Source organism: Cherax quadricarinatus, chromosome 68 (genome assembly GCF_038502225.1).
Source record: "Cherax quadricarinatus isolate ZL_2023a chromosome 68, ASM3850222v1, whole genome shotgun sequence".
Classification (NCBI taxonomy): Eukaryota; Metazoa; Arthropoda; class Malacostraca; order Decapoda; family Parastacidae; genus Cherax; species Cherax quadricarinatus.
The window spans coordinates 5,643,870-5,655,478 of NC_091359.1; the positions used below are offsets into that span (position 1 = coordinate 5,643,870).

Consider the following 11,609-nt stretch of genomic DNA (forward strand, 5'->3'; position numbering starts at 1 on the left):
AATTCTAATAATCTCAAATTTGGTAGGAGAGGCTTGGTAGGCCTAGCATGAGAGAACATGTCTGTAAGAATAACAAGTGGTACGTGAGACTTTTCTTCCATCGTGTAGACATTGCAATGCTGAATACATGCAGTATGTACCAGATCAAGACGAGCAACCGATTGCCATGTGCCCACTTCAGTTTGTCATCAGACAAATAATGCAGAAATACCAGATCACAACACCTGCACTGCACAACATACTCACCACCATACTGATCATCGCTAAATGCCCTCTCGTTTGAAGTACATATGGTGATTACTTCCTAACTACATTTCCTGCTACAGGCAAGAAGAAATAGGCTCAAAAGAGATGTTATGTCTGTGCATACACACCATGGGGCCCAGCAAAGTGCAGGGACACACTTTGTGTAGAGAGTGTAAAACACTGCTGTGTTTGGAGGTGTGTTGAAGGGCTTCTACAGACAGCAACAGTTCTAGAAACATGACCAATGCCTGTGTATGTTAGAACAGTAGTAATGTGAAGCAATTGAACATGTGCATGTGTATAATAGTTTTTTAAACAACATAGGTTTTAATTTCGGGGATTGCGACAGTGAAAAGGTTAATAAACCCCCATCATTCATTTGCTCACATCATTCATGTCTCCCTTCACTCTTTATTCTGAAAGAATGTAGATATAGCTTTGTCGCTCTTCATGTTGAAAATTCTTTTCTAAAGCTGGGGAATAATTTTCTCATTCTTTTATTATACATATACTGAACTTGAAAGAAAATTTACATTTACACTGTGGTGGCCAAAACTGTACAGTGTACCCCCAAGTAATATCTCATGAGGTTAAGAAAAAGCTGAAAGTTGATCTTTTTGCAATACCCTTATCCTAATTCCCTGTTGACTTTGTTTTTGGCATTTGTGTATTTTTTTTTTTTTTTTTTTTTTACTTCAGATCCCTGCTAACTATGACTTCTAGTTTCTTTTCACATTTGACTCGCTAATATTAGATATTGATTTTCTTGTAGCCGTCTTGAGTCTTTGTTGGAATATTTTACTCGTATTAAAAGAATGCCACATCAAATATAATTTACTAATATGTATTGTTATTAACTCCTCTTCCAATATCATTTATAAATATGGTGAGCAAAGGTTCCAGAACAAGAGGCCCAAGGCAAAAATCCTTGATAAAAAAGCTTCACTCTGAATTTACTACTTATGCTCATCCTCTTGTTTCCTTTCTGATATAAATGCTTTGATCTAATTTCAGAATGTTTCTTCAGTACCATTTGTCTCTACCTTTCCAATAACTCTCTCATGTGGAACAGTGCCAAACGCTTGCATAAAGGTATAAAAAATTTCATCTTTAACATAGTACAAATGCATTACGCTCTAAAAATAAGGGTGATTTGGTTAAATCCCTCCTAAGCTGTTCCAGTTGTCAAATGCCACACATGACAGGAGTGTCCCACTTGTCTTGAATATTTAGTTGCTTGTGTAAATTTATTTAGTAACTACTTGATGCATGAAGAAGTTGCAAAGATAGGGATGCATGCAAGGAGAGGAATGTATGGAGGAATGTTTAGTGTTCTGGTAGTAGAGGAATATTTGGTGTTATGGAAGGAGGAATGTTTGGTGTTATGGAAAGAGAGGATTGTTTGGTGTTATGGAAGGAGAGGAATGCATGGAGGAGTATGAATTAGACACTTGCAATATTTGGGTATCTTTATTTTGGAAACGTTTCATCAACCAATGGCATCCTCAGTCCAGTACACAGAAGAATGGTTGAAGATCAGAAGGAGTTGGACGTAATCAGTCCCTCAGCCTGGAGTCAATGTGATAAGTCCTTTAATCTTGATTAGTACAGCATATGTATGGAAAAGCTTGTATACTGTAGACAGGTGAGGTGAAACAGTCATAGGCAGTGTCACCTTGGACAAATCCACAGGTGGAAGTGGGTCATGCCTATAGATCAGGCAAGCATAGAATTCCCTGTATCAGGATCCCAAGATATTGCTGTCTGACAGAAAAATTAGATAGATCTTTCAGGGAACTGCCAGGATGAAGAATTAGACACTTGGGTATCTATTGTGGAAACATTTTGTCATCCAGTGGCTTCCTTAGTCCAATACAGAGAAGAATGGTTGAAGATCAGAATGTGTTTGAGGTAGTCAGTCCCTCAGCCTGGAGTTGATGTGATTTGACTATGGAAGTCACAGGTTGATGAAGTGTTTCCACAATAAAGATATCAAAGTGTTATACATGTCTCTAATTCATCATCCTACCAGTTCTCTGAACCATTTGTCTACATTCCTGTCAGACACAGAAAATAAAAAATGCATGTAAAAACCTAAAGAGATTGAGGAAATAAGAAAATTCAGTATTTCACACCAGCTTTGTCCCTTGGCATTTGCATCCCCCCTGCACACACCTTTTCTCTATCATTTAGCAGTGCATCATCCATTTGGTTTAGTGTTTATTTTTTTTGTGACTAGTAATAAACAGTAAAAAGCATATGGCAACATTGTATAGAAAAATCATAAACTGAGACAGGATAAAAGACAGCTATGATTAACACTTGCTAAGATCAAGCATATAATAGAATTGTTAAAAAAAAAAGTCACAATGCTAGTAAGGAGACAAGAAGACTTAAGTTTTCTCAGTTTGACAATACCTTGAAAGAAGACAAAAAATATAAGATTTAATAGACACTGCCAGAAAGCTGAATGGTGTAAAATGTGACGAAGAATGTGCAGTTTTTTCTACAGAGTAATATTTTTTAAAACTAGGAATAGTTACTAAAGGAAATGAGTGTTTAAAAATAGTAAAAATTTAGGTATTGTAACTAATAAGCATTAAAATATGTGTTTACTAAATGGGAATACAGTACACTACACTGTTGGTTGTAGCTTTGTTGTGAGAAGGCAGCTATATGCACTATGTTGAAGAGAGCAGTACTATATGTAGAACAATTTTGAATAAAGAGAAACCATAAAATTGAGCTTAAGTGAAAAAGCTTGAGTAAAAGAATGCAATGTGCTTTTCATTTTATTACTGTACTTTTTTCATTATTAATTTTATGTAGAAATTTACAAAATAAGATGCTATATTAGTTTGTATAAAACACTGAACTATGGTGTTTTTAAAGTGTATTTTCATTGAAAAATTTATTGTATCTGTTATGGTCACTGTCTTGTTTATGTCTGTGTGTGCTCTTTGACAGTGGAACTAATACCTACTTTTAAAATGTTCTTTTCTGTAAGCATAATACTGTAATTATAATTTATAACAATTCTAACAACATACTATGATCAAACAGGTGTAGTTCTGGTTATATAGGGTTTCTTTGATACTTGCGAAGAAGTATGTTTAGTCAAAGACATTTGGTTTGCTTTGGTGACCCATCTTCTGTACTTATATTTACCATGATAAAAGTGTTGCTTTTACTTTTGCTTCTGTTGGCAGCTAAGGAATTCCTAATAAGCAAGCTTGTAAGTTACTTACATTTACAGTATGACTAATTTTCTTTCACACTGCAAGACTATGCTGTATCTGAAAATGAAATTTGATAGTCAAAACTCATTTATCTGAAACTCTTTTACAAGAGATGTACTGGTTCCTGCTCATTGAAAATTAATCATAAACCCTTCTCTCCTCTGGAGAGAATTGCTGTCATTGTTTTTGCATTACATACTCAAAATATCTTTTCTAAAATAGGAAGCTCTTGGTTCTGATCATTTCAGATGAGTGAGGTATGACTGTACTGTGTTAACCAAAATTATTTAATCTCAATATAGTACTAACACTCTTATATTAAATGCAGTACTTACTGTAAGCTGGAATCACAGAGGAAAAAATCATTGAATGCAATTTACTGTTCTTTCTAAAGCTTGAGAAACAATCTTCGTTTTTCAGAGTGTCTACACTTATCAATTGAGTTTGGTGCTGCTCTTCCCTCGTCACCAGTTGCTGATGATCTCAGTCTGTTTGCGGTCAGTTCCCCAAGTCTGCTTTCAAACCTTGTGGTTCCTCTCCTGTATTGATTTTGGTATCCAAATGCCCTTCCCCACTTCTCTATGCTAAATGTCATCTCATAAAAAAAACTATCAACTGCACACCGGAAATCCTGCTCTTTCTCACCCCTTCTGTATGTCATGTAGGAGTTGGTTCAGCACTCTTGGCACTGCTGCATCTCCATCTTCCGTAGTTGTGATATAATCGGGTCTATTAATAAGTGATACTGCAAAAAATATATATCGGTAAAGAAGAGAGTCAATGCAATGGCTTCTGTTGGTCACTGCTGTGCACTATACCCTTTACTGTGTAAATAACTTATTTTTAATATACCATACTGTATTACAGCCCAAGCACAAGGCACTTTTTACTTGGTTTAGTCTTCCCAGGGATAATGTCAGGAGCTTCTTGATGATACATTTTCTCCATATATATTTATATTGTACATTATCTGTATACACATTTATTTTTATATTGTACTATATGTCGAAAACATGGTATGGTATAAGAATTGGGTAATTGTTTTCAGTACCTTTATTAGTTTTAAGCACTGCAAAGTGAAGCTGTTATTGTTACAATGAAATTCCAACTTTTGGGAAAACTAAATATGATTTTTGAGTAAAATTATGTATTCAGTCTTGCAGCCTCTGGGTGCACTGACTGAAAATATACACCGTGGTCTATTACTTCCATTATTATGAATTATACATTACTGTTTACATTTTCTTTCAGCTACTGGGAATCATGTGCTTAAGTAGAGGTCAAGTAAGGGAGTAATAAGTAAGTAGTAAGGGAAAGTAATAAGTAAGTAGTAAGGGAGAAGAATGAGTGAATAAAAATAAGGGAGAGTAATGAGTCAATAGTAAGAAAGAGGAGCACATAATGCTCATTAATACTGCCCACCAGTTGTAAATGTATACATATAGATTTTCCAATTGATTTTATGTAAATTTGTCCAGAGGAAATAGTCATAAAAGCAAACATGTGCTAGGTAATGCTGAAGGGCTATTTACAAGGCAGATTTTTTTTATAAAAGCTAGCAGAAATTTTAACTATTGTAATATGTAAGGAAGTCGCTTATTCCTTGTGTCAGCTTGAAAATAATCGAGATTAACTGGAAGTTTATCTTGGTCTCTTGTCGTACAGACATGGGATCCTAATTACAATATATAACTATTGTTATCGTGTGATGGCTGCATTCAGTAGAATGTGGGATTTAACAGATTTAGTTTCTCTTAGCCTGTTTCGATGGCTTTTGGAGGATTTGATTGACATTTGTTGCTGGCAGTTAGAAAAAAGATAAAGATTTATTTCTTTGTAAAGGTTACAATGTGTAGTGTTTGGAATTATTCTGTTGTCCCCAGTTAGTGTTTGGAATTATTTTGTTGCTACCAGTTAGGGCAAAAACCATAAGTAGCAAGCATTGCAGATCTTATTGGTTGCCTTTATCCATTGTACAGATGTCACTCTCTTAAAGCTCTTTGAAAATGTATTTTGTTAATATCTGAAGTACGTAATTGAGTTAAAGAAAAGTCTTACGTGAGTGTCTTAGATATTTATGGGATTTGGAAAATATAATGAATCTCGTTATAACAGTAATAATGTTCCACTACTTTACTTTTAAATTTGTTGATCTTATTTGCATGATTCCCTTACTTGACATTTAAGGAACTATTTAATAAATGAATTTTGTATTTTTGGTATTAAATATTATATAAAATCTTAAAAAAAAAAAAACTTACTGTACATGGAATAATATATTTATATTGATTAGTGAATAATTTTTATATAGTAAATATTTTGCTGTGGGAGACAAGTTTTTATTTAGTGTGGGTTTTAGCACCTAAATTGATTTTAATGATAATAATATTCTTTAGTGTTAATTCTGTAAGAATTATTAGTGTACTTTTTATTTTGAGAAATATGATAAGTTGGTATACTAATTTGTTAATGGCTGATAATCGTGTATTTTGATATTTTGTAGCCTGTACTATATATGATGCAGTAGTTTTTCTTTTTCCACAGTAGCGATTTTCCATCAAGGTATGATGATTCTAGAGGAAAGAGGAGCATTTACCATCATTCATTTAATAGCTGTCTTGCCAAAAATATCCAGGCATCACAATCCATATTACATTCTGAACTACAACATCCCTCGCCTACTATCAGAGTGCAAGCACTGTACTTCTCACCTCCAGAACTCAAGTCCATTCACTATTTTTAAATTAAATATTTTATTTTACGCTTGGTTTTTACAGTTTGTGTTGATACCTCTTAAATTTTATAGTATATTTTATTGTGAAAATAATCATCTACATATATTGTTTTTCTTATTCTGTTACTGTCAGCTTCTCAATTGCTGTCTCTTGAAAAATACACATGTTGTTTAGGGCAGAAGTATCACAGAGTAGGGTGTAAATGTTCATGTAAAGTCATTCATGTATCTCTCATTTGATTTAAAGTTTAGACTTCAGGATTAAGCCGTCAGTGGATTTACCTACATGTATTATTACCGTACATTCATGTGGGGGTGGCCCCTAGACCCATAGGGGTCCTACAGCACTTGAGGAAATGGGAAGCAATCAGGTTGGATCCAAGGAAGCAGAAGACATGTCCAGTTCCATGCATGAAGAGCTCTTCATCAGCATCAAGGAATCTCTCTCTTGAAGGGTGAAGATATTGACAATTCAAGAGCAAAAATTCTTCTAAATAGGATGCAAGTAAATCAAACTAAAATTGGTCAGCACATTGCATAAACATTACTTCTTGTTCATGATTGCTTACATAGAGGTTTTGCATTCCAAATCCCTACTTCAATAATATGTTTCTTCAGAATATTGTTTTTCTTTTGCTATAGTGACACAAAGTGTAGAGAGGTAGTTCAGAGAGGAAACCTCTGGTAATGTGGTAATTACTTTCATCTTTGTTAGCCCTTTGAGTCCTCTTAAGACGGTAAAGTATTGCGGATGTGATATTTTCATCAACATGTATTATTTTTTTAATTATGAATTGTTTATTAATGATAAAATGGGTGTTTGAAACTACTCCACTGCTAGTGTTCAGCATCTTACAAAGTTCTAAAACATTCCTTTAGCCATCTACTAGCAAAGGAAATGGTATGAGTCCAATCCATTCTTTCAAGCGGTGCCTTGTACCATGCTGCAAGAGTAAATCCCTTAAGGAGGTGGAAAGGGTTTCCTTTAGGCTGGTGAAGAGCTCTTGATCCAAGGAATTGGGGTTAACCTTCCCTTCAAATAAACCTAATTACCTCTCACTATCCCTGTATAGAGTAAATTTAGCATCAATTTGATGTTCACAGAACTTCAGTCCCTAATGTATGAAGCACATTAGTTGTTTCTCTAAAGACTAGTATATGGTTTCTGGCAAAACATTGAAGATAGACTTTTATGAAGCTGCCTCTGTACAGTACATTCTAAAAAAAAAAAAAAATGGAAGCCTACCAACCCTTATATCAGGCAAGTTCTGTTGTTTGTTAGTGACATCTAGATCTTCAAAATGAAGAGAACAGTGGTCAATGTTTATAACACCTCATGCATTTTTGAGATCAAGGTTTATTACACTCAGACATTAAAAGGTTATATTAGTATCTACCTTAATATCTTAAGGTATCAACATCATTAATATATTGGCTGCAATAGTGAAGGGGAGTGATGCTCAATCTCAGGTGCCAAGATAGGAGGCACCACTGATGCTCAGGCTCTCACAGAAAGTAATAGTCATGACATTAGTGAAACTGATGCATCAGAATACTAGCCAATGGCAGCAATTATATAAGTGCTGTTTTTCTAGTCAGTCTCGCTTCACTTCCAATGTCTGTATGTTTTTGCTTATCTTACCATCTTCCATTTAGTTTACTGTACCTTGCAGGGTGCTCTACAGCGTATTTTATGTACAAATATATTCGCAAGAAAGCACTAAACTATACACACTGTATTGCTGCATTGTATCCTAAAACAATTAAATAGTACTGTACTATAAGGTGTATAAAATACTTTATTATTCATTATATGCCATGTTGGTTTTAAAATGCTTATTGCCTTTTAATTTTTTCTTAATTTTTATTAGTAACCCCTTTTTGACCATGTATTTATACATGGAGATTGTATATTGCCTGAAGCAGGGTGACCCAAAAAGAAAGAAAATCCCCAAAAAGAAAATACTTTCATCATCATTCAACACTTTCACCTCACTCACACATAATCACTGTTTTTGCAGAGGTGTTCAGAATACAACAGTTTAGAAGCATATATGTATAAAGATACACAACATATCCCTCCAAACTGCCAATATCCCAAATCCCTCCTTTAAAGTGCAGGCATTGTACTTCCCATTTCCAGGACTCAAGTCTGGTATTATAAAAATAACCAGTTTCCCTGAATCCCTTCACTAAATATTATCCTGCTCATGTATACAGTATTCATGTATACATGTATATATATATTCATGTATACAGTATTTTACTACTGAGTGTTACTGGAATTTTGCCATATGACTGTGATTTGTATACTCATTGTTTCAGTGTTAAATTAGACTTTCACAACAAGGATTTTGTCAGCAAAGAAATTTGGCCATTTCTAAGAGAAAAAATCTGTAAACTGAATAATGTGATTGTGAATCAGTGACAAGAAATAAGCAACAACAAATGTAAATATATGCTTATACTCTAGTTGCATATATTAGATGCTCAGACTGTTACAGCAATTAGCTAAATTGTGATGTTTGTGGACTTCTGGAAAGACAGCTGGAGAATGAATAATGATGAATTTGATTCCTCCTTTGGGTCACTATTTATGTAGAAAATTACCAGTGTTAAAAACTGACTAGAAGCACACCAGTGTTAAGGTTAATATAGAATACTAAAATGTTATGATTATATCCATCTTGTACTGTGTGTTATCTCTCTCTCTCTCTCTTTATCTTTTTGTTTTTCTCTATCTCTTTTTCTCTGTTAACTTTTTCTCTTTAGTTTTCTCTTTTTTTTTTATCTTTTTTATCTTTCTTTTTCTCATTCTATTTTCTTCTTTTTTCTTCCTTTTTCTTCTTGTTTTTCTTTTTTCTCTTTTTTTTCTCTTACTCTTCCATTAAATCTGCATTCTTTCTGCTTTAATTTTTTTCCGAATTTGGCTATAATAATAATACACGTAGTTGGTTTTACTAATATTCTTGGACGATTGGATGTAGTCATTCAGTGTTGTACAAAATGCTCTGTCATAAGTAAATATTGAAGCTCAGAGATGTATTATTTTGAGGTCAAATTTAATATAAAATGTTTCATAACATTAAATGCATTACACAGCATTATTTTTGTGTATAGATGGTTTATGTAATATTAAAGGTGTATGTACTTATCTGCAATGTCAGGCAGTGTAATTTCATTTGCTAGCAAATCATAATGATATTTTGATCAATGCTTCCAAATGCAGACTTTAGCTTTTGTGTCTTCCTTTTCAAGCATCTTCCACTTGTAGATTTGTTTCTAAATCTCTGCAGTAGCTTTAGTTATGACAGACTTAAAACACACACATTAATATTGTTGAGAAGGCATGGTAATTTTATTCAGTTACCCAAGACTTTACTGTTTGAATACATTCTTGCAGATTTTAAGTGAATTTATCATGTTAAGAGAAAGGTAATGTTTTGTAAAGTTTATTTTTTTACTTATGCACAATAGAATAAAATCAGATGTACTGTGCTGCATGATAATATTTGTAATTATATTATGTTAATAAAGGATTAAATACAATATAATGTTTATTTTAAATAACCAAAAATACTGTTTAAAGACCTAAGAACAACATTGTATAATGCAAATTTAATAAATGAGGAATAAATTTATGTAAAAAATTAATTTGCAGTTTGTATGTAATCTGAAAAACTTTGAAGTTTACACCTCTCTTTGGGTAGTCACCTTTTTGTGAAAGAGACTTCAGGCTTTGTTGATGATTTCCAATGCACTGGTTCAGGATTTCTCACATGAGAGTGGTGTGGCCATGGAGACTACACGCTGCACATGTGTGTGTTGCACATGGAGAGCTGTATACTCCTTGTTTCTACTCAAAAGTTAAGGCTGGTTCTGCAGTTGGTTGTCCCTTTAAGTGGGGGTAACAATGCTGGTGAAGTGCTCTTCATCCAAAGAATTGGAGCTACACTACCCTCCCTTGGCTCAAACCTAATTGCCTACCTTCCCTTAAGTAATGAAGACCAATATGGGTTTAACACTTCACCATGAACATAATACATAACAAGAAAGGTACCTTGATGCCAAGAAAGGTCTGTTGATCCAAGCAATTGAATCTAAGCTCTTCCTTGAATTGCTGTATGACCCTTGTGGGTTTAGCACTTAGTTTTGATTGTAAAATAATACTTCTTGGATCAAATCTGATTGCCCCTCATTTCTTTATGACCTCTACAGGCTTAACTCTCCCCCATGAATGTAATAACAACAAAGTAGTGGCTTTGAGTACAGAAACAAGCTAACAAACAAATTCATTTAGCATTCTAAATGACCCAGTAACCACTTTCTTCAGGTCAAGAACTTTCAAAGGAGGGTGCGATGAATCTGACAAAGGACTGTTGATGCAAGTAATTAAATTACTCTCCTCTTCTTCAGATCACAGAGCTGTATAGCCCTTGTGGCTTAGTGCTTCTTTTTGATTATAATAATAATAATAATAATTCTTCAGATCAAACCTGATTACCTCCCCACCACCATTTCCCAGGTGTTGTATGACTCTCAACTGGCTGAATGCTTCCCCATGAATATAATCAGTTAATAAATCTTAGAAAATCTACATTAAAGGTGGGGCTTTCCAAATAAACATGGATATAAGGACACAACACAATAGGATTTAGTGAAAGACATAATGTATATGCAGATCAAATTTTCAGTGTGACATTTTGCTTTGTGTACAGCTTATCAAGACTTCAGAGCTCTACATAAGTGATATGTCATCACATTAAGAAACTGATCTGTAGAGCATGATGTCAAGGTGCTTAATGAGAAGCAGCAGTTAGTCAGTGTGCTTGAAAAATATCAAGTCTGGTGTAACCAATGTCCACTCACTAAAGTTTCAATTCCTTCAGTTAACAGTAGAAATGAATGAAGAATTTCAGAAACCCAGGTGAAGCTGAAGTGAAAAATAACCTGTCCCTTGAAGACAATTGAGAAGGGGTGCCTTTTTGATGGTGAACTTGATTCAGAAATTTTGAAGGTATACTTCGCAGCAGTGTTTCCGGACAGCGTCGTGCGGGGGCATTTACTATCTTCAGCTAGCATTTTTACTGCTGAACTGTATGCCATTCTTGCAGCACTTATTCGTATCGCATCTACTGTATGCCTGTGTCATCATTTGTAGTAGTCTCAGACTCCCTTAGTGCTCTACAGGCTATACGAAAATTTGATACATCTCATCCCCTAGTTCTCCGTATCCAACTTTGGCTACGCCGTATCTCTACCAAACATAAAGATATTGTTTTTTGTTGGGTCCCTGGTCATGTCGACGTACAGGGCAATGAACAGGCAGACACTGCTGCGCGGTCAGCAGTACATGACCTACCAATTTCCTATCGAGGTGTTCCATTTCT

The 11,609-nt window shown here is 34.4% G+C and overlaps 1 protein-coding gene across 8 annotated transcripts in view; it reads left to right on the forward strand.

The window, feature by feature from the left end:
• Positions 1 to 9,773, forward strand: part of LOC128697796 (8-oxo-dGDP phosphatase NUDT18) — a 36,964-nt gene extending 27,191 nt beyond the window's left edge. For 2 of the 8 annotated variants that reach the window (XM_070099622.1, XM_070099623.1), the window contains exon 8: positions 6,030 to 9,773. In XM_070099622.1, coding sequence (XP_069955723.1) covers positions 6,030 to 6,228 — 199 coding nt within the window. In that variant the 3' untranslated portion in view covers positions 6,229 to 9,773. Of the gene's footprint in view, positions 1 to 26 lie in introns of all 8 variants that reach the window. The other 6 variants (XR_011393928.1, XM_070099625.1, XM_070099626.1 and 3 more) reach the window with 6 other exon arrangements.
• Positions 9,774 to 11,609: the final 1,836 nt, after the last annotated feature.